General features: G+C 37.1%; 1 protein-coding gene across 5 annotated transcripts in view; it reads left to right on the forward strand.

Annotated features, from left to right (window-relative positions):
* MYO6 (myosin VI) overlaps positions 1–26,627 on the forward strand; it is a 156,543-nt gene extending 129,916 nt beyond the window's left edge. For 2 of the 5 annotated variants that reach the window (XM_043438982.1, XM_043438983.1), the window contains exons 24-36: positions 1,703–1,793; positions 3,332–3,482; positions 4,970–5,178; positions 5,833–5,911; positions 6,795–6,958; positions 9,927–9,953; positions 10,367–10,396; positions 12,150–12,188; positions 15,802–15,905; positions 18,740–18,871; positions 21,464–21,490; positions 24,055–24,273; positions 24,786–26,627. In XM_043438982.1, the coding sequence (XP_043294917.1) occupies positions 1,703–1,793; positions 3,332–3,482; positions 4,970–5,178; positions 5,833–5,911; positions 6,795–6,958; positions 9,927–9,953; positions 10,367–10,396; positions 12,150–12,188; positions 15,802–15,905; positions 18,740–18,871; positions 21,464–21,490; positions 24,055–24,273; positions 24,786–24,985 (1,472 nt within the window). In that variant the 3' untranslated portion in view covers positions 24,986–26,627. The remainder of the gene's footprint in view (positions 1–1,702; positions 1,794–3,331; positions 3,483–4,969; positions 5,179–5,832; positions 5,912–6,794; positions 6,959–9,926; positions 9,954–10,366; positions 10,397–12,149; positions 12,189–15,801; positions 15,906–18,739; positions 18,872–21,463; positions 21,491–24,054; positions 24,274–24,785) is intronic. The other 3 variants (XM_043438984.1, XM_043438985.1, XM_043438986.1) reach the window with 3 other exon arrangements.
* Positions 26,628–27,644: the final 1,017 nt, after the last annotated feature.

The following is a 27,644-nucleotide window of genomic DNA, read 5'->3' on the forward strand; positions in this document are numbered from 1 at the left end:
ATCTCTGTCTCACCACCCTGATTCCTTCCCCCTCTCCCCTGGTCTCTCCCCCTCGCTCCCCTCTCCCCCTCCGGCACCCCAGTCTCTGGGACTTTAACCAGACCTTTTCTTTGCACCCACGTGGCGTCGCCAGAATACACACTGACGATTTCACAGCTGTGTTGTCTCTTCTGCCTTGTCCTTGAAATCATGCCAGTCACCAAACTCGGTTGATCCCCCTCCAAACACTGCACATCTTGGCTCCTTATTGCCACTGTCTTCGTGGAGCCCCTCTCCCCAGCCTGCATAGTGACTTCAGCGGCTCCCACGCTGGTTTTCCTGGCTTCCCAGGGTCTCCAACTTTAGTGATTATGACTTTTCTTTAATACAGGGCAAAGTCTAAAGTCTTAGAATGTCATAACAACTACTTGTCTCTGACGTAAAACAAGGATGAGGGACAGAATAATTGTGGGTTGCCTGATGGTGGTGGTCTATGCAAAACCTTTAGTCATAGGGAGTATTTCAGTAACTTGATTAAAATTTTAAAGCCCCACCCAACTCTCCACCTTACCTGGAACAGTGCTAGAGGCACAGGAAAAGGATTCAGTACATTTCTGCTTACTAATTAAAAAAAAATTCCTTTGACCTAATGAGAAGGAAGCATCCAAGCAGCATGCAACCATGAGGTCTTGTTAGTCAATTGTAACATAAATAAAAACAAAACTATAATAAAAAAAGATAACAGAAGCTCTTTCCCCATCACTTTCTAACTGCAATATGAACATACTTTTCACTATAGTTAAATGCTTTCAGCTTTAAACATTGTATTATGATGGAAAACATATTTTATTAACATTATTTCTACTATACTGTTTGTTTGTGGACTATATTGTGCAGTGGTCAAGTCAGTAAGTAGACAGAATCGTTGCAGGATGTTGATGGGGAATGTCTCCAGGTTAGATTAGTCTAGGATGTTCTGAGTGATGAAGTTAAGTAGAGTCCTTTGTGGTGGGATCCTTAGAGGCCACACGGTATGTTCATTGTGAATCTTCAGAAGGAGGCGTAGCAGATAGCTTTTCCCGAGTTCATTTGACAGGTGAATCCTTTTTTCAAGACACACCTGTTGGACTTCTGTGGTGGTATGTGGTTAAGAATCTGCCTGCCAATGCAGGGGACAGGGGTTCAATCCCTGATCCGGGAAGATCCCAGATGCTCGGAGCAGCTCAGCCTGTGTGCCACAACTACTGAGTCTGCACTCCGGAGTCTGTTGCAACTCCTGAAGCCCATGCACCTGGATTCTGTGCTCCCCTATCCTGTTGAGAAGCCACTACAGTGAAGAACAGCCCCAGCTTGCTGCAGCTAGAGAAAGCTCACATGCAGCAATGAAAAAAAGTGCACCTAATGAAAAAGCAAAAAGGCACACGCGTTAACATTTCCTAAGCCAATATTGCCTAGGACAGTTTGGGACACATTATTGTAGCGTAACAAGGAAATAGCATATTTAAACTGTACACTTGGCCATATAGTTGATATACTTTTTGTTTTAAGAAGTTTAAGGAACTAAAGAAATGTTGTGCCAACTTTGATGTCTGGTATAATATGTTCATCGAGATTTTTATGTTCCTTGAGAATTGCTTTGTGGAAATGAGTGGTTTTTAGAAATGCTGTATGTTTAATTTAAGCTAAATAATTTTCTATCATTATATTTTCCTCTTACACATAGTGAAAAACAAAATAAAATACCGAGCTGAAGCCTGCATTAAAATGCAGAAAACTGTTCGAATGTGGCTTTGCAAAAGGAGACACAAACCTCGGTAAGATGAATAGAGTTTAAAGAATCCAAGATACCTGTTTATCCTAAAATAAAATGGCTAGAAGGTCAAAGTAAAGAGCAGTTTGCATACTCAGAGTTTTCTTTTTTCTCGTGTTCTTTGTAAAAAGATGTGTTAGTCTGTTACTTATTGGATATTAATTAATTTCTTCATTCATTCATTACTTGCCTCATTCTGTAAAAGGATCTGAAGTAGCTTAGATTCAGTTCAGTTCAGTTCACTCACTCAGTTGTGTCTGAATCTTTGCAACCCCATGAACCGCAGTACGCCAGGCCTCCCTGTCCATCACCAACTCCCAAAGTTTACCCAAACTCATGTCCATCGAGTCAGTGATGCCATCCAACCATCTCATCCTCTGTCATCCCTTCTCCTCCTGCCCTCAATTTTTCCCAGCATCAGGGTCTTTTCAAATGACTCAGCTCTTCACATTATGTGGCCAAAGTGTTAGAGTTTCAGCTTCAACATCAGTCCTTCCAATGAACACCCAGGACTGATCTCCTTTAGGATGGACTGGTTGGATCTCCTTGCAGTCCAAGGGACTCTCAAGAGTCTTCTCTAACATCACAGTTCAAAAGCATCATTTCTTGGCGCTCAGCTTTCTTCATAGTCCAACTCTCACATCCATACATGACTACTGGAAAAATCATGGCCTTGACTAGATGGACCTTTGTTGACAAAGTAATGTTTCTGCTTTTTAATATGCTGTCTAGTTTGGTCATAACTTTCCTTCCAAGGAGTAAGCATCTTTTAATTTCATGGCTGCAGTCACCATCTGAGTGATTTTGGAGCCCAAAAAAACAAAGTCAGCCACTGTTTCCCCTTCTATTTCCCATGAAGTGATGGGACCAGATGCCATGATCTTAATTCTCTGAATGTTGAGCTTTAAGTCAACTTTCTCACTCTCCTCTTTCACTTTCATCAAGAGGCTCTTTAGTTCTTCTTCACTTTCTACCATAAGTGAGGGACATAAGGTTTAGATTAGAAAAATGTAAACAGTATAAAAGATTGAAAGGAGCTGTTTTATTCTGATTATTTTAATGACTTGAGTTTATTAGTAAATGTCAAGTTAACATTGTTTTCAAAAACATCTCATTAATGTTTTGACCATAATTTTCAAGATTATCTATAGGGATTATATTGTGTCACTGTAAATTTAGCCTTTATTTTTTATTTGATTCTTTTATTATTAATTTAGAAATTTTAAATATGGAGGTCTGAATAACTTCATCTATAACATATTTTCGAAGCAATTACTCCTTTTAAGTTTTTCTGTAATTTGAATTCTCAAATTTTTCAGTGTAAGTATAGAAGTCTTAAATCTTACTGACAAATATTAATGTCATTCACATCCATATTTGATGATTTCTTTTACCTTCAACAAGAGACCTAAAAAAAGAATATCGCATAACATGAAAGCAGAAGTATTCTGTCTAGTCATATTTTTAGCATTTAATTAAAATGAAAAATCTATTTGTATGATTCAGTGGTAGAATTAAACTGATTAAGTATTATCTTCGCAGCATTGATGGCCTGGTTAAGGTGGGCACACTGAAAAAACGACTTGATAAATTTAATGAAGTAGTAAGTGCATTGAAAGATGGAAAACCAGAGATGAATAAACAGGTCAAGGACCTTGAAATTTCTATTGATGCTTTAATGGCCAAAATTAAGGTATGTAGTTTTAACCCAAATGACTTTTGACTTTTAAAGACAGTTTAATATTTTTGTTATTATATTGAAATTTTATAGAAAAATGCCCTTTTTAAAAAAAAATACAGACTGTTACATATGTTGAGTCTCAGTGATAAGTGATACTCATATTATTTTCTCCACTCTGTGTTTGAAATTTTTCATAGCAAAAAAATTAAAAAGAAGGCAATTTTTGTGCAATTCATTTGTTGCTAGGAAAGATTTTTCCAAAATATTAACTAAAATATTATACTCTGTTGGTAAGCTTTTGCAAAATCCTTACTGAGAGAAAATTAATGCAAATTATTTTCTTTTGTTTCATGTTTTTCTACTTTTGGAAACTAATTTTTAAATTTTAAAAGTAATGTAATATTATCAACAATTTGGAGAAAATCACCCCCACATTTTTACCCCTCCCACTAACACATTCAGCTATATACTGCTACATATTCCTCTCAATCTTATTTTATATGCACATATTTTTGCATCATTCTTATAAGGTACATTTTATTTCAGATTCCTAACATCATGTTATTGCCTCATCCCTATAATTACATTATCTTCATATAGGCTATATCATAAATTACTTAACTTTTATGAAATAACAATTTTCTCCCATATTTTGTAAGAGAAAAAAAAGAGGCCCTTTTGGTTTTGATTTTTGTTTGATTACTAGTGGGATTGAAAATTTATTTTTTGAGGTTGTTTGTTGATTATATTCTGTCTATTCATATCTTTTTCTGTTATATTTTAGGGCCTCAATGTTTTTCTCATTGACTTTCATAATTCAGTTATGTGAGATATAGTATCTTAAAGTGAGGCTTTTAGATATTTTCTACAGATAATGATAAATCTTGGAGTAAGAATGGAGAAAGAAGTCAAGAGAAAACTGAAAATGCTTTGGCTAGCCTTAGCTGATTTTATAGATCTGTCCAGAGCCACCGCTGTTTATGCGGTATTAATCAATTAAAATCAACCCAACCACATTTAAGAAAATCATCTAACAATTTTGGGTATAATGATAATTTCTTAAATATTCCTGAGGTATTATTTGATCATTAATATTTAAGAGTAGTAAACTCTGGCAAAATTAATCATTTCTTAAAAAAATAAACTTTAACTACAGTATTGTTTAAAGTACACTCTTAAGATATTTGATTACTTGATTGATAGGAAGTAGACTCAAATTTTGTTCATAGAGATAACTTAAATTTTTTAATATTATATAATAGTTAAGCAATATAAAAAGATAATGGGCCTACTGCTTACCAGCTTTTTCAGTTTTGCTGTGTATGTGCATGTTGGGTTTTCTTTTTAAATTGTGGTAAATCACATAACGTTAAACTTACCACCTTAAAAAATTAGCCATTTTTTAAATGTACAGTTCATTGGTGTTTAGTGTGTTCAAATTGTTGTACAGCAGAAGAGATAACTTTTTAAGTGCACGTCCATTGTATTGTTTCTTTAAGTCCACGATGATGACAAGGGAACAAATACAGAAAGAATATGATGCTCTAGTTAAAAGCTCAGAGGTCCTTCTCAGCGCATTACAGAAAAAAAAGCAGCAGGAAGAAGAAGCAGAAAGGCTGAGGCGTATTCAAGAAGAAATGGAAAAAGAAAGAAAAAGACGTGAAGAAGATGAACAACGTCGAAGAAAGGAGGAGGAGGAAAGAAGGATGTAAGGCATTTATGTTGTTGCCTTGGATTAGAAACTGATGCCATAGTGAATGCTGAAGTGTTGATGGTGGTTAATGAATATTCTTACCTGTAAAAGTGATGTTCTTATATTTAAATTATAATTTTAAAAGAAGTTTGAAAATGGAGAAAGTAAGCTTAATTTTCAATAGCATGAAATGATTTTAAGTATAATTTGAATTTTGGTTAAACTCACACCTGAGGATTTCTTAACTTCCTTTTGAAACTATGACTTTGACATTATTTTATGATCTAGGAGGAAGGTACTTCTCTGCAGTTTTAAAACTGGTAACATTTTGTAAGATTGCCATAGTAAGGCAGACAGAAAGAATTTGAGTTGTCTAATTGGAGAGGCAGTGTGATCAAGACCTTACAAGTAGGCTTGATAACCAAGTTAATCCAGAGATGTTAACAGTTATGGAGTATAATTATATTTCTTTTGTTTCTAAAGAGCTGCTCTCAAAGTTAAATTTTATTTTTCAAAAAATAAGTTAATAATGTAATACCCAGGAAGTTAATTTGACTTCCCATTTTGTAACATTTATTTATTAACAGTTAAACTTTCTTCTGAAGAGTTTCTTATTTTCTGTTCAGTTTTTGAATAGTTTTCTAATTTTTCTTTTCTTTTTTTTTTTAGGAAACTTGAGATGGAAGCGAAGAGAAAACAAGAAGAAGAAGAAAGAAAGAAAAGGGAAGATGATGAAAAACGTATTCAGGTCTGTACTCTCTAGGCAGTCAGACTGAATTCTTACTAAATGCAATCTACAAAACTATAAAACAGAAGAAGATCTTCATTTACTAGATAAGTTGTCATTGATTTATCCTAGAGAGCACAGGCAGTTTCAGAAGTGGTTATGGGAAGGGACTTTGGAGCTAGGGAAGTGAGTTCAAATCCAGCCTCTCACTGACAGAAATTGTGATTTTGCAGGAGTTACAGTGAGTGACTGTGGGCCACAGTTTTCTTTCTGGAATGGAGATAAATAATAATTGTGAGCATTAAATGAAGTAATACCTATTAAAGCATTTAGAACAGTGCCTTGTTTAGTAAGTATTAGTTTGTTATTATTCAGAGGGGGAAAGTCAGGTCAGCATTCAGTCACAACATAATTATCTAATATTTTAAAATGTTATTTTATAATGTTGTTGTAGATGCTAATATTAATAGGTTAGGATTAAGATATTCTGCCTACCTCCACCATCTTTTTTTTTTTTTAATCCATGTCTGAGAATAATTAATCCTATTTTGAGTGTCTGTCTGTCTTGGCTTTCTGATTTATCCTGAGCACAACCAAGACTTTAAATTCCTGAAATCTGCAGTGTAGGTGTTGGTATTCAGGTCACACCTAGGCTACTAATGTGATGTTTGGGAGAAACTCATATTCTAGTGATAGAACGGCGGACTCTTGGTTTGGGACATGAGGATACATTAATCATAATATAGAAGTGGACAAGATGGGAGATTTCTGGTTAAAGAGTATGTATTTCTTAGTCTTAAAGAAAAATGAAAAGAGAAACGTGTTTGGAGTAAGTGTGCACAGTGAGGGGAAGAGGAGGTAAACAGGCAGAGAGGCCTGGAGTCACGGCCTTCTATGCCGGCAGGCAGAGGTGGAGGCACAGCTGGCCCGGCAGCGGGAGGAGGAGTCCCAGCAGCAGGCGGTTCGGGAGCAGGAGCGCCGGGACCGAGAGCTGGCGCTGCGCATCGCCCGGAGCGAGGCGGAGCTCATCAGCGAGGAGGCGCAGGCCGACCCGGCGGCGCTGCGCAGGTACCGCCTGCGGGGCGGGGCGGGGCGGGGCGGGGCACAGGTGGGAGGGGCACACAGGTGGGCGGGGCGGGGCACTCGGGAGGGCGGGGCGATGCCGGCCTGGGGAAAGGCGCTGCTGCTTTACTCACCTGCCGCCTTGCCTCTCCTTCCACGGAAAGGGGAGTAGGGGGAAAGTCATGTTGCCTAGGTCCTGGTATATTTGCCGCTTAAAAATTATTTCTATTTACTTTTACACTTAAGTGAATGAAACTGTTGGTTTCATCAAGCTGTGTTGAAAATTAAAACTGCTATTTCAGTTCATAAGTACTTAAAGGAAGCATCTTGGTTTACTCTGAAACTATCAAAGAATATTGTATAAAGGGTAGACAGTTTTTAAATATCTGACATGAAATACTGGCATAAAAATGGTGAATATGTTATAGCCCAGTTTAATATATTTGAGGCTGGAATGTATTGCAAATTTTTCAAATGTATCGTATATCCTAACGCCTGAGAAATTTTACACATACACATACCTTTCCCCACTGTGATTTAGAATAAATAAGATTTACCTTTCCAAGAAGGCAGCTTAATCACATGGAAATAACTTTGCTCCTCAGGTCTGAATTATCTCTAAATAGTATGGAGTGTGGAGGTGTCAGGTCAGTTTATTTCTCTTCCTCGGTTCTTGTCTCCTCACAACAAAAATTTGGAGCAATGGACTAAAAAGTGTAAAACAGACAAGTTACAGCTCATTTCAGCTCAAGCAGACAGATCTTTTATTAGTCAGATACTCCCAAAGGAGTCCTCCTCATCCTTCCTATCCATCCCTCTTGGCTTCCCGTTTTATTCTTCCGGTCTCCTCCTTTTTGTTATGCCCGGTTCAAAGTAGGGCTTGTACCCACCACCAATCAATGAAAGGGAATGCAAATAGGTCTACCCTCAAGGCTGATTGATAATTTCAAGTTATATAACAACAGACTGTGTTGTTTATGTCTTCCCATAATTCAGTCTGTTATAATTAGATTGGATATAGAATATTCATCAACCCTTACTGGGCTCCTCATGGCCAAAGGTTACTTGGAGAAGCCTCTGTGGTTTTTTGTATCCACTGTGTTAGTAGAGTGCATGTGCAGGAGTTGCAGAGTCTCTGTGGTTATCTTGTAGCATCTCTGAGCTCTCCTAGGTGTGTCTGAGATGGAGTTTAGAAATGAGATTGCATCCTTTTCAGCCAGGCTTCCCCTTGCAGCTCATGTCTAACTTCCTACCGAACAGAAGAATATGGAAGTTCTTGCTAAAAGTTGCAGGAAGGTTTAACTATAAACAGATTCATTTTTAAAAATATAGAATGTACAAACATTAGTTATTATTATTTATTTGTAAAAACAAAACTTGTTTGTGGAATTCCTTTATGCATAAGTACCTATGTGGTATATATATTGGGGGCCTGTGTGTAACCATACTTTTCAGAATGTCCGAGTGCTGTTTATGACAAAACGATCAAAACACGACCACTAGATGTTGCTATTTCCTTGTGAAAGGTAGAAAATTTGGTCCGCGTTGGAACGTGGCAGTTAGATTTTATTTAGCTGAAAACAAAGACAGGTAAGGAAAAGGGTATGTTAAGTTTCCTTCACACATTTTGTAGTGAGTGATTATATTGGGGAGCTCTGGAGCTTGAATGGTATATGAAAGTCATATTTAAATAAACTGAATAGGCCTGTGTGTTACAATAACTGTTGAGCTCATTGGTTTGGAGCCACCCTTTGGGTTCTTGGGCTGCCCTGGTGGCTGAGAGGTTAAAGTGTCTGCCTGCAATGCGGGAGACCTGGGTTTGATCCCTGGTTTGGGAAGATCCCCTGGAGAAGGGCATGGCAACCCACTCCAGTATTCTTGCCTGGAGAATCCCATGGAGGGAGGAGCCTGGTGGGCTACAGTCCACGGGGTCGCAAAGAGTTGGACACGACTGAGCGACTTCACTTCACTTCACTTTGGGCTCTTAATTACTAGCATTCTTACTGTAGTTAAAGTGCTTTTGCTTGACACTGGCTTTTTAACTGCAGGTTCAGCCCAGCTGCTACTCAGTTCCTTCCACCTGCCTCTTGGTGATGTGTCTGGAGCCTTTGTGGATAACCAGCTAGTGGGCTAGGCCGGGCTCCCAGTGAGCCAAGGCTGGCCAGGATGTGTGTGAGGCAGTTCCGCACTTGGCAGAGCTGACATTGTTAAGGCTGAAGCTCTTTAGTGAAAAACTCGTTAATGGAGCCCTTGCTGGTGTTTATGGGTTAACTCTGTGTTTAAGCATTTGAATATTTAGCTCTATCCAGTGTCATTCCGTGTACTGTGAATAAGATACTAGCTCATATGTGGACTCCTTCCCATCCTCAGAAAGATGCAGTTCATCCAGTGTGAGTGGTCTCAGAGAGAGTGGACCATTTAGGAACTTTAGCATAAGGCATGAGCTGCCTATGATTTAAATTAAACAGCATTAGCTGGGTGATGGGATCACTACGAAGTAATTAGGAGATACGCAAGTAGTTATGACTTGAAGGGCAGAAGAGTTTTAGTTCTCCTGTGGGATAGCTGTAGGGGTGATGTCTCCTCCTTGGACTGTTCCTTCAGGTCCTTTCTGCCAGCTGTCTTCCAGGAAGCTTTTCCTGACCCTCAGTTCCCTGTGAACCCCTTCACTTCTGAACCGCCTGGTTGTTCTATACGCTGTACTGCAAGCGTTAACACTGCATTGTGGATGATGTTCTCTATATATTTTCCCACGTTTGATTATTTTATCTCACTCCATGGGCTACAACTGTTTCTGAGTGTTTATGTTACCTTAGTTAGCACTGAACTCTTTCTAACATGTTTATGAGTAAGAACCTAAGTAACTTTGTTCTCAATATATGGCATGAAAATGTTCTTGGGGTCTGTGATATATTTAAAAATATATATGTAGATAGATTCTGCTGCAGTAAACAATTTCAAGTTACTTTTCCAGCTTGGATTTCCATCCAGTAACTTCTAAGTAAGAATTGTTTTCTATGTATATAATGTATTTCAAATTATGATCTCACTTAATAACACTAATGATCCTTGATGCAAAGTAATGGTTTCACATTATCTAATATTATCACTTCTAGATTCTACTAAAACCAAACACAAACCCCACATGAGTAATTTTTTAAAATCTAGACATAATATATTCACTCTTTAATTTTCACGGAATGCCTTTAGTTTATTCTTTTCTAATCATTTGTAATGAAGATTTAAAAACATTAAAATTCTGAGTGAGTGTTCTCATACATAGGTTAAATAGAGATAATGGAGTTTTGAAAATCAATTTTCACAGTCACTGAAACACAAATTCGGCACAATCCAGATTTTCACAGTTCAGGATTGGTTATGGTATTGACTAAAATATATGTATTCTTTTCACAGAATTAATGGAACAAGACGCACAATGACACCGTATGTCATTTACCTTTTAAAGTTGACTTAATCATGTAACCTTTTTTTTCTCTTTTTTAATAGGTTGTGGATACTTTTTAGGAGAAATATTTTCCTCATTGAAGTAAATTTTACGTCATTATTACTATCATCATCATTATTATTTTGCCCAGGAAAAATGTTTAATGCTCCTTTTTGGTGTTCAGTCACAGTAGTTTATGATTTGGTTTCTTTCTTTGTGTTTGCTAACTTTGTTTAAACTTTAATACCCATTTTATGTTTTTTTAATTGCCCTTAGTGATGTCTTTATAGAAGTAGACGTAGAGATAGAAATAAGAATAAACAAAATATTTAAAGTATTTGAGTCATGGCAGATGGCTGTCTTTTAGTATGTATAATAGTTTATTCTGCTAACACCTAAAACAGCTCATAATTTGAAGTTATATATATATGTAATGCTAATTGTGGTGCTTGTGTATCTTTTTGTTATGAAAATCTCCCCACAGAGAGAATCTAAGTAACATTTTGGGATATACATATACATTATATGCATAAAATATACTTCTTACATATATTTTTATATATGTGCTATATATATAAAATTTGGAAGTTTGTTTAACAGCTTTTATTTCTCTAGCTGTACCCTTTATAGTGTAGGTTCTTAACTCTATCAGATCCCAGTACCAATAACAAATGTTTCATAAATGATGCAACCTACTTTAATAGTTTTCTCTAAATAATACACATAAAAGAGAAATAAAAAGACAGTAGTCTATAATTATTTTATTATATTTTATTTATTTTAATATGAAAGTGCTGACTCTCAACTATAGGAAAACAATAGTAGGTACTCAGATGTTTCACATAAACATAGAATCACCATGAATGCAACAGCTACCAATGCAAATTGATGTAGGAAATTTGTTTCAGTCAGTTAAATGTCATGAGATCTTCTTTCTGATTAGGGCCCAGCTCTGAGCCCTGAAGCAAACATGGCCATCTTCTTTTCTCTTGATTTTTGCTGATTTATAAGATTTTTGAGGTTACCAGAGTCTGATGAATAGAATGAATGAGAGAATGATTGATTATGAAGGAAGAGAGCAAAACAGGAAAATAAAATACTAATGAAGCTGATGAACATGATTACATGAACATTCTATTACACAGAATTAAGCAGATTTTAAGAAAAGTTACAGTCTTCTGGTTAATAAAAAAAGTAAGTTTTTGCCTTTGGGAAATGTTTATCCTTGGAAGGTTAGAACACTTCTGATCTTTAATTTAACAAGTGCTTGATGCATTTGAATTTTTTTAGACATGCTTTGATTTAGAATTTTAGAGTTTTGAGCACATCAGACTCTTATTTAAACTCTGACACCATAAAATAGATCATTTGGTGTACCACCATTATGCCCTAATTAATATTTACCAAGCAACCCCAGTGCAAAAATCCTTGTACAGATTCTGAATTCCACCACGTTCCCTGTATGCTTTTAGAACATGCTGATTATATTCTGTACATAAAAATATCACAGAAGCATGGCTCTCATGAGACTTTATCCAAAAGTTTCTACTGCAAAAATGAAGTTCAAATAACTTTAACTGGATTTAAACAAAAATTTTGTTGTATTTTATGGCTATATATCAAAAAGTGTATTACCAACTTATGCAAAGTAAAATAATAGTGTATGGTTACTAAAGCAATCATATTATTGAAATTTTCATTATACTTTTATATAGTTGTCTTATATAACTTGTATTATTATTTTTCTTATAGGGAGCAAATGGCGAAAGAGATGTCAGAAATTTTGAGTAGGTTAGTGCAGTGTAATTTGGGGAGATAAGTGTCACATCAAAATCATATTTTCATCACTTGGACCAGAACCTGTTATATAGAGTAGCCTGTTCTTTCCATGTAAAGTTTCTGTACAAGAAATGTCACTCTGCCCTCTTGCCACACTAACATAGAGAAAGGTTAAAAAACAAACAAACCCAGAGTTCCTGTAAATTGGCGTTTTTCAGTGGGGATACAGCTGGTGTTCGGATGGGACTGTCTCTTCTTGTTGGTCCTGTCGCTCTTTCCAGGGACCCCTCCAGTTCAGGCTCAGTCGGGGAACCCTTCCTGTCCTTGTGACAGAAGGGACACTTTGAAAGGCCCCCTGAGGGTGGTGCTGCCCTCTGACCTGAGACCCACTGTGCCTGGGGAAGGGAAGAGAAGTGAGGAAGCGTGTGGCCCCCAGGCCCCTGCCACCATAGCACAGGGATGGAAAACCAGGGTGTAAAAGCTGAGCCACCAAGGAATAGAACTTCCCAGCAGGATCTGGTCCATTATCACCTGGATACGAATCAATAACCTTTTAACTTTTCAATTCTGAACTTGCAGAGCTAATTGAAAGTGTTCAAATTAATGTTTTTTTAAAAATCAAAGTCAATTTTGCCACTGCCTTACCCTGTTGTTCACATGATTGTCTTTATAACAAGTCTAAATAATCAGTCGTTGAAAGTGAACCTTCACTTTACTATCTTAATACTTCCAAAGATGTGGGGGGGGGGCATTTAAGTGAATTTGATTTATGTACTTCTTAGGATGCTGAATATGCTTTTTAGCAGGTGTATTTTTCTTTGAGGTAATATAAATTAAAAGTTGGTAATAGTGAAACCATATTTCAAGCAGTAATAATTTGAATTCAGTGTGATTTTTAGAAGAATCAAAATACATCTTACGTATATCAACATCTCATATATATTCTGACAGTCTATAAAGCTGTATATTGTGTAGAATCACTTTCTCTTTCAAAAGGAAAGAAAACAGCAGCAAAAACCCATAATTTGAGGTGCCTTTCTAGAAAAGACTGGTAGAAGAGCTAGGAAGAAAAGAGATTTTTTTGGTTAAGCTTATTGAATGGTGGTTTCAGGATGCAGAAAAGAAAAAACGGCTATTTGAATAATGTTAAAAGCATAATTTATTGTTAAGGGTAATAGAGAGAGCTTGCTGACACACAGCTGGCTCTTTTTGAGCAAAGCATTTAAGAAGAAAAAGCTCCGTGAAGAATGGCCAGCTACACAGCTTATGAAGAAATTCTTCAGTGAACTCGAAACAGATTGTAACCATGAAAATGCAGGAAGGACTGAATGGGCACACATTATTCTTTAACTTGGCTTATAAATGACTAAAAATCATCATGTCTAACAATTTTTAAGTATGTGGGGTGAAGTATGCTTCTTTTTATTCTCTAAAAACGCATAACTACCCCTTTCGAAGAGTCAAAAGTACCTTGTTTCAATTTTAAGCTTAGTACTGAAGGAGTAATTTTATTTCAGGAAGGACGATTCATATTTTCAAGCATCGTTTTTAAATAACATTAGTCTCATTAAGTGTCGTGTGTCTTGGTGGTTTGCCACGATTGCTGTTGTCTTTCAAAATGTAAAATACTGAGAAAATATGAGCTCATTTTGAACATTATACCATGATCATCCCTCAGGAAAATTGCTGTGAAACAGCTTATCCCATTTAATTTTTAAACTATTTATTATTTTACTTTTTATATTGTAAATATATGTATTTTATTTTTTATTTCTTTCTGTTTTCCCACTCAAACATTCCTACCAGTTGGGGCATGTTACTTGTACCCTTTGGAATCTCTGTTATCTGTCTCATGACCTACAACCATTTTCCTTTAATTTACTAGTTGTCATACGATTACTCACTGAATACCAAGGTGTGGTTTTATCTGCTTATAGAACTTTTCAAACTTTTGACCTGAACTCAAAAGTCACAGGAGTTTCCAGGCTCCAGCAGCTCTTTTAGCTTGTATCTGGAGATTTATGCAAAGGTTGGCAGTTTGGCTGCTCCCCTGGGGACGTGTAAATATCCAGAAGTCCAGGGAGAGTCAGCCAGTAGGAATGACTGGGGCTTGGTCATCTGCAGCTTCCGATAGTCTGCAGGTGACTGGCCCTTAACCCTTCTTGTGCTTCTAATGATCTTAAAGTATGTTGAGTTCTCTTTTGATTTTTAAAACAATTTTCAATTAAAGCATAGTAGATTTACAGTATCGTGTAAGTGTATAGCACAGCAAGTTTTTAGATTCTTTTCCCTTACTACATGGATGGGCTATCCACTCCAGTATTCCTGGGCTTCCCTGGTGCTTATCTGGTAAAGAATCTGCCTGCAATGTGGGAAACGTGTGTTCAATCCCTGGTTTGGGAAGATCCCCTGGAGAAGGGAACATCTACCCATTCCAGTATTCTGGTCTGGAGAATTCCATGGACTGTATGGTCCCTGGGGTTGCAGAGTCAGACACAACTGAGCGACTTTCACTTCACATAATCACATAATACTGAGCTTAGTTCCTGGGCTATACAGTAGGTCATTGTTGGTTATTAATTCTATACATAATAGAATTATGTGTGTATGTTAATAACACCTCAATTTTTCCCTTCCCCACCGCCCTTTCCCCTTGGGCAACCACAAGTTTCTTTTCTGTGTCTGTGATCTTTTTCTGTCTTGAAAATATGTTCCTTTGTGTCTTTTTTTCTTCTTTTAGAGTCTATATATAAGACATATCACTTGATATTTGTCTTTGTCTGACTTACTTAGTATGATAATCTCTAGGTCCATTCATGTTGCTGCAAATGGCATTATTTTATTCATTTTATGGCTGAGTAATATTCCATTGTATATATTAATTATACCTACATCCTCCTTATCCATTTGTTTGTCACTGGATATTTGGGTTGCTTCTGTGTCTGGCTGTTGTAAATAATGCTGCTATGAACATTGGGGTGCATGTATCTTTTCCAGTTATGATTTTCTCTGAATATATGCCCAGGAGTGGGATTGCAGGATCATATGGTAGTTCTATTTTTAGTTTCTTAAGGAACCTCCATAGTGTTCCCCATAGTGGCTGTACCAATTTACATTCCTACCAATAGTGTAGGAGGGTTCTCTTTTCTGCACATTCTCTCCAGCATTTATTATTTGTAGACTTTTTGATGATTGCTGTTCTGACTAGTGTAAGGTAATACCTCATTGTAGTTTTGATTTTGAGGAATATATAAATGTATTAAGTCTTGGTGATCATATATGCATGAGTTAAAATATTTAAACAGGTGTGGGTAAAATATTTAAACAGGTATTTTAAACTTCTAAATTTAAAAATATTTAAATCAGAACTTCTGAGTCCATGGTACTAGAATATTGGAATCAGAAGTTCTGATTTAGAGTGTAATACAAAAATGATGTGGTGGAAAATTTTAATTTGCCTGGGCATTCCATAGTACACCATTCTTAATCTTGTCTATTAAAGATAAAAAAATATATATTTTCCAGTAGTTGTTTCCAGTTTGCAAACTTAGGTTCATTTTCTTGCCTATTTAGTCAGCATTTTGTGTTTCCGGTTTCGATATGTAAGAATGTGTGATAATTACAGAGGCCCTGCTGTGCAAGCCACGAAGGCGGCTGCTGGCGCCAAGAAGCACGACCTCAGTAAGTGGAGGTACGCAGAGCTCCGCGACACCATCAACACCTCCTGTGGTGAGTGTGCGGAGCGGACAGAAGGGGGGCGGCTCTGTAGCTGGGGGGTGAATGCCGAGATTGGGGTGGGATTCTTTTCATATAGATTAATTGAAGCCTTTCTCTTTTTTCTTTTATTATTTTTTTATTTTTTGAATTTTTTTTTCCATTTATTTTTATTAGTTGGAGGCTAATTACTTTACAATATTGTAGTGGTTTTTGCCATACATTGACATGAATCAGCCATGGATTTACATGTGTTCCCCATCCCGATCCCCTCTCCCTCCTCCCTCCCCATCCCATCCCTCTGGGTCTTCCCAGTGCACCAGCCCTGAGCACCCGTCTCATGCATCCAACCTGGGCTGGTGATCTGCTTTACCCTTGATAGTATACTTGTTTCAATGCTGTTCTCTCTGAACATCCCACCCTCGCCTTCTCCCACAGAGTCCAAAAGTCTGTTCTGTACATCTGTGTCTCTTTTTCTGTCTTGCATATAGAGTTATCATTACCATCTTTCTAAATTCCATATATATGCGTTAGTATACTGTAATGGTCTTTATCTTTCTGGCTTACTTCACTCTGTATAATGGGCTCCAGTTTCATCCATCTCATTAGGACTGATTCAAATGAATTCTTTTTAATGGCTGAGTAATATTCCGTTGTGTATATGTACCACAGCTTCCTTATCCATTCATCTGCTGATGGGCATCTAGGATGCTTCCATGTCCTGGCTATTATAAACAGTGCTGCGATGAACATTGGGGTGCACGTGTCTCTTTCAGATCTGGTTTCCTCAGTGTGTATGCCCAGCAGTGGGATTGCTGGGTCATGTGGCAGTTCTATTTCCAGGTTTTTAAGGAATCTCCATACTCTTCTCCATAGTGGCTGTACTAGTTTGCATTCCCACCAACAGTGTGAGAGGGTTCCCTTTTCTCCACACCCTCTCCAGCATTTATTGCTTGTAGACTTTTGAATAGCAGCCATTCTGACTGGCGTGTAATGGTACCTCATTGAAGTTTTGATTTGCATTTCTCTGATAATGAGTGATGTTGAGCATCTTTTCATGTGTTTGTTAGCCATCTGTATGTCTTCTTTGGAGAAATGTCTGTTTAGTTCTTTGGCCCATTTTTTGATCGGGTCATTTATTTTTCTGGAATTGAGCTGCAGGAGTTGCTTGTATATTTTTGAGATTAATCCTTTGTCTGTTTCTTCATTTGCTATTATTTTCTCCCAATCTGAGGGCTGTCTTTTCACCTTACTTATAGTTTCCTTTGTAGTGCAAAAGCTTGTAAGTTTCATTAGGTCCCATTTGTTTAGTTTTGCTTTTATTTCCAATATTCTGGGAGGTGGGTCATAGAGGATCTTGCTGTGATTTATGTCGGAGAGTGTTTTGCCTATGTTCTCCTCTAGGAGTTTTATAGTTTCTGGTCTTACATTTAGATCTTTAATCCATTTTGAGTTTATTTTTGTGTATGGTGTTAGAAAGTGTTCTAGTTTCATTCTTTTACAAGTGGTTGACCAGTTTTCCCAGCACCACTTGTTAAAGAGGTTGTCTTTTTTCCATTGTATATTCTTGCCTCCTTTGTCGAAGATAAGGTGTCCGTAGGTACGTGGATTTATCTCTGGGCTTTCTCTTTTGTTCCATTGATCTGTATTTTTGTCTTTGTGCCAGTACCATACTGTCTTGATGACTGTGAAGCCATTCTGTTTTTACTCACACCTTGCAATGAAGACCTAGTTTCTTCACAAAGCTAAAAGATATCAAGTTAAACTGATTTTGCAGGCCAGAGAGGAAGAGCATAGAGAAGTTACACTTGGGGCTGTATCAATGACTGACTCTCCTAACATGTGCTTCCTGGTGGCTCAGGCAGTAAAGAATCCTCCTGCAATGTGGGAGACCTGGGTTCGATCCCTGGGTTGGAAAGATCCCCTGGAGGAGGGCATGGCAACCCACTCCAGTATTCTTGCCTGGAGAATCTCATGGACAGAGGAGCCTGGCGGGCTACAGTCCATGGTGTCACGAAGAGTTGGACACGACTGAGCGATTAAGCACAGCACGGAGCACTCCTGCCATTATTCGTAATAGCTAAATGCCCATGCATCAGACCCTTCTGGTCCATGAGCACAGTCGCGTCAGTTGTGGCCGACTCTCTGTGACTCCGTGGACTATACCCCTCAGGCTCCTCTGTCCATGGGATTACCTCTGCAAGGATTTTGGCCCAAGAATGCAGAGTGAAAAATGGCAGTGGAGATTTTCCTTTTTAAAGCTGTTTTTCTTCCACAGAACAGAGTAAAATACTGTATCCAGGGGATCCCACACAGTTGTGTTCACGTGTCAATCATAGCATTTTAATTTGGGACACTGTGACTAGGACCTCAGATGTCATAATTGTGCAGGATGCCTCACTGTTCTTCTTTCCCTTGTCACTGAGTTCATTTCCATAATTACATATGTCAAACATGTGGTGCTTGTAAATCTAGCTTATATTTGAGCACAGTGACTTCTTATTCTGTTATTCTGATCTATGACCTTGGACAAGTGACTTAACCTCTCTGATTCCAGTTCCTCATCTATAAAAGACCTATTTGGTCCAGAGTTCTTGTGTGGAGTAAAAATATAAGATAGTAGTTATGCATAAGAAAATGCTCTGTAAGTATTAAAAAATAGTATTACCATGAAAGTACTCATCTTTGTCAATAATTGGTTTACTTTTGATTTTGCACTGTTAATTTAAAAATGAAACCTTCATTTAGAAATATGTATGTTTATGCCAAAGAATAATTATGCTAGAGAACTAAATTAGGATGTTCATTGCTTTTTTTTTTTTTTTTTAATCTTTCTATGTAATTGATAGATATTGAGCTCCTGGCAGCTTGCAGAGAAGAATTTCATAGGCGACTAAAAGTGTATCATGCTTGGAAATCCAAGAACAAGAAGAGAAATACGGAAACAGAACAGCGTGCTCCAAAGTCTGTTACTGATTATGGTAAAAACACATCTGTACTTCTGAATGTTCCACAGTATATGTATATAATTACATGTAACTATGCATAAGGCACTTGGGTAAAACTGTCCAAGTTTCCTCTTACTTTAGAACTGTGGGTCCGCTGAACCTAACACAACCATGATGGCTTATCTTTCAGAGTATTATTTCTGTTAGATACATCTTTAAAGTCATATTTGTTTACAAGTATTGAATTTACTTATTAAGATAAATTCAAGGGTAAGAATTGTCGCTACTGAGGAAGTTGTGTGATAATGCTGTAAATATGTATTCTTTCCACATATACATATACAGACAAATGTAAAGATTAAGTGTGGAAATATAAAGATTACTATGAAAAAGGAATGTTTATTGCAAATAACACACTGTAATACTGTGAAAATATAAGAGTGAGAAATAGTACCTTGGTTTAGAAGAATTTTCCCTCAGCCAGAATTTGATTTTTTGACTGAGATCTTAAAAATTAATTTTGCTACTTTACTGTTCAAAAGGCAACGTTGTGTACATGGAATTGGGAAATACCGCAGAAGAGTCATAACCTAGTATAAGCACATACTAGCTTTACATTAAGTAAGAATAACTGTGAGTTGTAATTTCAGTCTTAAAAACAATAGTTAGAATTTCATTTATTCAGCTTGCTACAGGAGCAGTTGGATTAGGTTAATTCCAGTTAATGTCAAGGTGACAGCATATTTAATATCTTTTTTTTAGAAAAGGTATGTTCCCAACTCTTGATAGTATAATTTAGCCCTGCATGACCCAAACTGACTTAGGAAATGAGCTCATGGTTATATTTTGTCTCCTTACTACCTTCCTAGCAAATAAAACAGTGTTTGATGAAAGGCAGTTAGATGGTAAAATTTAAGTGTTTCTAAGCTGTTGCAAAGATTGGATTGAGGAAGGGAAGTGTTGTTAGTGTTAGTGACTGTTCATGAGTGTCATCAATCAGAATGCAAGACTCTTGAAAGAGTGGTAAGCTTGCCCTGTAACTAAGAGATGGCAGGTGGAAAGCCCTCTAAACATTGATCTTCTGTAACTACCACTCTCTTCTCTGGTTTAAAACTTTGTCTCTGGGAATTGAACATGATACAACGATTCCATTCTCTGTTCACTGTCTGTACCAAGTTCCTACCACTGTTGCTCTGCTTTGTAAAAGTGACGAAGGAGTATTCTTTTTAGCGCTAATCTTTAGCTGTAATGTTCTAATCATGACCTTCAACTGATTGACTTTCATTATGTTCTATTTCAAAATTTATACATCTGAATGCACTTCTTTAAAGAAATAAATGTTATCATATTTGACACCCACATTTTTAATGAATATATAAGTTTTTATTGTATTATTGTATCAAACCAAACTTTGGCACCTTACTCAGCCAGCTTTGCCCCAAAAGGAGCAAGTAAAATGTGGCTTGCCTTACTGGTTCCCATAATGTTTCCATTCATAATGTACCACTGGGAGGAACAACAGAGTAGATTAAGAAAATTTCCCAAGGGTCCCATCCAGGTATGTGAACAAAACTAGGACTTGTGTATGAACACACTCCACATATGTGTAGTCTTCAGAGAATTTTAATTGAACATGGTGCATTTTCAGGGTAAAATGTAACTTCTTCTCTGAGAAGTACATTTTTATTTTTTTCTCACGGAAAATTCATTCTGACACAGGAGTACAGTTAGAAGGAAAAGTGACGGGCACCAGGTTGATTAACGGCTCATTTGAGAAAACTCTGTTCTCCAGGAGGTTTCCTGATGGTGCAGCTGCTTGACTTGTAAAAGGAATGGCTTTGCAGTTTAATATTTAGAAGGACTGGACTTCTGTAATTTGAGAAAGCAAAATGATGACAACTTAGCGATTAACAAAAATATAACCTTGGTGTTACTGCCTTGAAGACATTGACAAATCAAGATTAGTTCTTAAGAGTTAGGAACTGGGAGGCTCAGGACCCTTTTCCTTTTGCTGTAGTAGGGGGGCACGCCCCTCATCACATTTACCCTAGAAGGAGGCTTTCAGAAATAATTTTGGGGGGCAGTAGCAAATTAACCAGTAAAGATTTATATTTGCTTGCTTGAAACAGTGACTTTGGAGAGTAGTTTTATTTCATCGTTCCTAACTAAAAATGTCAGCTTAAGATTTAAAACTGTGTGAAGAAATTAAAACCTGCTGAGTATATGTAAGTGTGGTAGTGCTTTTTCTCTATATAAAAAGCATTTTTAGTGAGTTTATGAGTTTATTCCCTTTTTCTCCCCCTGTAAAAATTCTAGTAAGGCTTTAACGGTACCCTCATGTTGATTATTAAGTTGCTGTTTTGGATTTTTGTTTGGATATTACTGTGTTTAGAAATTAAACTTTGGTCCTCTTTGTATCAATAAGGATGTCCCCCAAACATAATCAAAATAGATTTTAAAAAGTTGGAAAGCAGCATCTACTTGTAGGTTATTATAGGAGTACTTGGCTATGGATAGGGTTAGTCACCACCTCCATTGATGGGAAGTCGTTATGAATTAGAAGAATGCTTATTTAACATTTTTGGCATTTTTATCTTTTCTTCAACATAAAATATTTGTTCACAGATTTTGCACCATTTTTGAACAATTCACGTAAGTCAATGGGTGGTAACTCATGAGCTAACTGGAAGATGGGTTAAAAATACTTTATAAGTACTAACTTCTTCTAAACATTGTTTTGCTACAATTTTAAGGTGAATTGTAGTACATTAATTTTGGTTTATCTGTACTAAGATACTTAATTTGAGATAGTACTTTCATTTGGATCATTCCAAAATATATTTGCAGAAAAAATTTAATTAATCTGTTATTTTGTCAAAGTGCTCCATTGCTCAGTCATGTTTGACTCTTTGCAACCCCATGGACTGTAGCCATGCTTCTCTGTCCATGTTATTTTCCAGGCAAGAATACTGGAGCAGCTCGCCATTTCCTACTCCAGGGGATCTTCCCAACCCAGGGATTGAGCCTGCATCTCTGGTGTCTCCTCTGTTAGCGGGTGGATTCTTTACCAGTGCGCCACCTGGGAAGTCCCTGTCTTATTGATTTACTTGCTTGTTTAAAAACCTAGCATTTTAAGCTGAGTATATGCAATTCCTATTGTAGCAAAACTCTTATCTTAATAAGCAGCTAGTCTTTTAGAATAAAGACTAACTTTAGGTGCTGGTTTCAAATGATTTAATAGTATAAGCATTTCTGTCCGAAGAGGTTGGAGTTTCATGTGATAATGTACACAGCTTAACAGAATACCTCTTAATAGGAAGAGAAGATTATTCTGTTACTTCTATAGCTTCCTATGATAGACGTTTTTTGATAATGTAAAAATCTTTGAGTCATCTTAGTGTACAGTAAATTTCTTCTAAAATCAGTTCAACAGTAATGATTTGAAAATAATGATATTTCTTTGCCAAATGGGTGCACAGATTATTTTTTACTGCTTCTAGTAAGTTGCAAACTTACAGATTTGAAACTTTTTCATACACTTTAGAAGAACAATTGAATGTGAAAGAAATAGTTGTTTAGAAGATTAGTTTCAAGCTTTCCACATCTGTATCTTTATACTTTTCCAGATGACTGTTCATTTCCAGGCTTCCCAAATATAGTTTCCTTTTTCACATTAGTAGAAAAAGCCATCCAAGACTTTCTGTTGGGTTCCTTAATTTTATCCAACAGGAGATTGTTATTTTGAAAGAAAGTAGGTTATACTAATGGGCAGCCATTGCTATCTAGTATGTTTCTATCAGTAGGACCTTGAGTTCTAATTCACTGCTTAAGATGGAAGGAAGGGTTTTTTCCTTTTAATTCTTTTTATAAAATGTCTTAGTTTTGAATTAGTGTATATCCTGCAGAGTAGGTAGTTTTTAAAACTCAAAGTGGAAACACTGAACTGTAAGCTGTTTTGAGGGAATAGGAATGAGAGGATGAATAAACTCATTTCTGGTAACATGCTGAAGGTGATACAGCTTTTTTAAGTCACTAACAAAGCTGGGACTCTCTCTTCATAGGCATATACAAGTCTGCTAACTGCTTTTTGCTTTCTGTTGTTTGCACAGAAATAAATGCAACTGCTCTGTAGCTTTTGCTATTGGTGCAAGAGGTAGAATAAGAGTAATTTCATCCTTTCAGTACTTGGAAAGTCTTACAGAAGCCATGTGGCTGTCCTTGACTTAGACATCTAAGTTTTCATTGACATACTTAGTTCCAGTGAGATTCTTAACTGAGCTGCAGTAAATGATTGGTCTACCTTTAGAGTATATTAAACAGATTTACCATAATTATGCTCCTGAAGATGTAAAGTCATTGCCCCAGAGAACTGTGTATTTTCAGAAAAAAAAAAAAAAAAAATGAAAACACCAACCGTAATGAAAATTGAGCAAGGGAAAAGAGGTTACTGTGAGCTGAATACTCAGTGTTAACAGAAAAGCAAGGATTTTTCTTTTCTATTGGCAAAGAGAACCAAATATACACGTTCCACTTACTGCAATGGATTTTTTTCCAAGAGAAGTCTGATTTCAGAGTAAGTAAATCTGAGTGAAAGTTCATGCTTACTGTTAACAGTTTTGTTGTCATGAAGTTGTTTAAATCTTATTCATAAAATATCTGTGTTATCTTGGCCATTTTAAATCCCCAAATCAGTTGGCAAAGGAGAAAACTTTTATGTCTTTGACTTCTTTGAGGAAATTCTGGTTAAATTGACAAATATCTAGAATTCCTTAGATTTGTAAAATTGCTGTTTGTTTCATCATAAATAGTCCCATAAAAATCATTCTGCAGCATTCATTTGAACTCCTTGGAGGAAAACTATAAATCTAGTAAACAGAACTAGTTTGCCTTCCTGCCGTGTGAGTTCATGGCCTGAGTTCATTTTAGGGATGCAGGCATCTGTGAGAATGGCTGGGGGCTGTTGGTATTGCTGCTGCCGATGGTGCTGGTGGTGTGGTGCTGGCCGTTGGGGTGTGTGCGGGGGGAGAGAAAATTCTAAAAAAATCACACTTTGAACTGTGTTCATTTGTAGAGAATTCATATTTACATTTTGTTTTTTAAATTCACTATTAGGACCCCCTGTCTCGTCTTTTTTAAAAAAAAAATTGGTGGTGCGTTCTAGGATTAAAGACTGTTTTCCTTATCCCTTGGGTGACTGTCCTTGTTCCCTGTGATAGCTCAGCAGAACCCGGCAGCCCAGCTCCCTGCCAGGCAGCAGGAGATCGAGATGAACCGACAGCAGCGTTTCTTCCGCATCCCATTCATCCGCCCCGCGGACCAGTACAAAGACCCGCAGAATAAGAAGAAAGGCTGGTGGTATGCCCATTTTGATGGACCATGGATTGCCCGGCAGATGGAGCTTCATCCTGACAAGCCACCCATCCTCCTCGTGGCTGGTGTGTACGATTCCCATGAACAAAAATTTCTAAAGCAGAAAAGTAGTGTATACCCTCTGAATGAAATGGGGTAATGTAATAATGGATTAAAGTTCAGGGTTGAGGCTTGGAGTTTTGCAGTTAAATCACATCAGTTGAGGATAACTTATTTACAGCGTGGAATCAATCGCTTCGATTGTGTCCTCCTGGAACACACAGAAACTTGTCTGGGTCCTTTCATGTCTAATTATATAGGTTGCTTTGTACTGGTTTCAGGAAATATAGCATTTCTCTTAACCCTGGTAACTTGTTGGATCAACTGCATCCTTAGTATATTTTGAAATGGTTTACTTGGTGGAGGACACATTTGTCACTGGTGAATTTATGAAGCAAATTTCAACCTTCAAGGAAGGAAATAAAGTTTTAAAAGTTCTCAAATCTATGACAACTGGTAGAGATTTCAGGAATGAAGTTTACAGTAAACGGATCTGAAAGGAGGTGTGGTTAATTCTCTGATGTCTCTCTCCATGCAGGGAAGGACGACATGGAGATGTGTGAGCTGAATCTTGAAGAGACAGGCCTGACTCGAAAGCGCGGTGCTGAGATTCTGCCAAGACAGTTCGAAGAAATCTGGGAGCGCTGCGGAGGCATCCAGTATCTCCAGAGCGCGATCGAGAGCAGGCTGGCCAGACCCACGTATGCCACGGCCATGCTGCAGAATCTATTAAAGTAGAAGGTGCCCTAACCTTACAGCTGGGAGCCCTGGCCTCAGCACTAGGTAGGGAGTGCGCCCCAGAGATTGAACCCTCCCGCAATCAAGTTAGGGTGACTTACACAAAGTGAACAGATTTTACTAATCATGGCTTTTTTGTTAATTTAAGGTTAATTATGGTAGTGACTTTGGGACCGAAAAATTGTTTTCCTATATCCAGCTGTAACTGTTAGACCTCTCATCATCATCATTGTGATACTTGTTACACTTGGACAGACTCTGACGTCTCTCTCTCTTTGCCAACAGACTACCTTAAATCCATTTTAATTGTTCGCTAGGGAAAGAAGTTTTTTTTTTTAATGCAGAATTCTTGCTTTTTAAGAAGGCCACAGTACCATAAAACTGGAATAAAGAAAACTTAACTTCAGTTTTCTTACAACAATCAAGGCACTTAGAATGATCAAGGCACTGGTGTTTTTTATCTGAAAGCTGTATTCTTCCTTCACTAACTTTTTCAGAAATTCATGGGAGTTTCCATCACAGGTGGAAATTTGTATTTTTCCCCCTATTTTGCAACGTCTTAGTTTGAGTAAAGCAATTTACCTGAAGTTCTAGAATTCTGGAGAGAGCCTTGATATGTCTGATAAAATCTTTGACAGAGAAGGTACATAGTATCCTGCACAGATTTGTTTTGCTTTTCTATCACTTTGTGTTGCTATAAGAATATGTTCTCTCACACCATGAACAAATAAAGGAAATTCGGATCATTTAAATGCTTGAAAGTTTTGAGATAACTTTTGTTTTATTTAGAAAAAGAAATGAGTTTTAGGTGGCAGTTTGGCTTAACTGACTGAATTCAGATATTCTTTCAGTTTCATCTCAGTTGCAATTTTGTATCAGAATCTTGTCCAAGTTGTTTCATGTGATTTTAATCTAGTGTTCTGCTTCAAAACACTCCTGTTTTTTAAAAAAAATTCCTTTTGTCTTTTTTGGCCTTTGAGATTCTGGTAATTGTAGAGCTCTTTTATAAGCTTTGTAATTCAAAAACCCTCTACTTAGAAATTACTTGTTTCATGTAACTGATAATTTAAAAAAATGTTTTTGTTTGTGTGCTGTTTAGTTTTGATCAAATGTCAGCAGTTTCAAGCCTAGTATTTCTAACTTTCATATTAGGAATTTGGAAACAGAAATACATCAAGGAGTTATGTTGACATAATCCTAAGGAGTCTTGTTTGTATTTTAGAATAAAATTAGAAAATAAAATTATTCTCTATACCTTTTTTCCCTGATGTTCAAAGACTCTAAACCTTTGAAATGAATTTCCAGTAATTTTTTTTCTCCTAGAAAGAGCCACCTCAGTTAGGAAAGTGTTTCTCAGCTGACTAGAGTAGAGCTTGTGAGCCAGACACTGTTTTCGGAATTGCTTCTCTCATAATGTGTCCTGGTGTAGAGATGTTTATTTATTATGACACTGTGCAAATAATGGTCTTCTGCGAAAGAAATTAAACGGTCCTGTCTGTCCTGTTGAGAATGTCAATGTGATCATCCTTTGAAAGCTGTGTTACTGGGTAGACTCACCCACCCTGGGTCATACAATCCCTGTGATTTGGTGACAGAAGGTCTGGTTACTGAAAATAAATATGTGCTCTTCTTCCTCTTCTCATCACTTGCCTTTAATGTGTTTTTATTTGTATAGGATAGTGAAGGATAAGCTTTCTTCTTAACTGGTAGCAAGTAGAGTCCTGGAAGAAAATTCAGCAATCAAATAGCTTTTTAATGCCTTGCGCCTTTAGTACTGCTTCCAGAAACAGCTTTATGTGTGTCCGAGATCCATGCCGGCACTCGATGGACAGCTAATCACACAGGGTAAATTATGGAAATGAGAGAACTCAAGTTGTGAAGAATTTGGGAAATGTATCACAGCCCGTGTCCATCTCAAGCCCAGAACTGAACTTAGTGTTCTTGAGTGCAGTTTACTTTTGTTTTTACAGCTCAAATCCTGTCCGAATAAAGTTTCTTTGGAATGATGTCATAGATCATTATCTAGGCTTTGGAAGTCTTTAGTCACTCAAAGGGTTTATGAAATGGGCCTGACCTTTATGCTCTTTGAATCACTGAAGGGTACAGAAAAAGTCTAGCTAAGAAATAATAATTGAGTATTTTTTTAAAAGAAATATATCACAGCAAAGCATTGTTACAGATCTTTATAGTGTTTTACTTTAATAGCTGATAAAATTACAGTCAGTCTTAAGCCTGAAGTCATTTTATTGCTAATTGTGTTACACAGTTGTCCTAGAACACATCTATTTTAAGTAGTCTCCTGAGTTAGTTCTGACTCCAGGAGACCTGCCCTAGTTCAGATGGACTTCCAGTCACCTCCATATAACAGCTTCACACACGCAGAAGCCCCTTTGCTGGAGAAGCCTAGGACCCTTCATCCTTTGAGGGAAACAGTGGAGGTGGCGTTCTGAAAAATGTGCATGCAGCTTCTTACAGTCTTCGCAGTCAAACCCAGAAATGCCAGATGAAAACCGGATGAATCAAATGTAAATTTAAATTTTAATCAGTCATTTTAATTGGGATATAAAATTAGAAGTTTAAGCCAGCGTGCTCTACTTTAAGAACCAATTCTTCTTAATGCTTGTCTTGCTCAATACCATTTCCTTCCTTAGCATATGCT

The sequence above is a fragment of the Cervus canadensis genome, chromosome 20, assembly GCF_019320065.1.
Source record: "Cervus canadensis isolate Bull #8, Minnesota chromosome 20, ASM1932006v1, whole genome shotgun sequence".
Taxonomy (NCBI): Eukaryota; Metazoa; Chordata; class Mammalia; order Artiodactyla; family Cervidae; genus Cervus; species Cervus canadensis.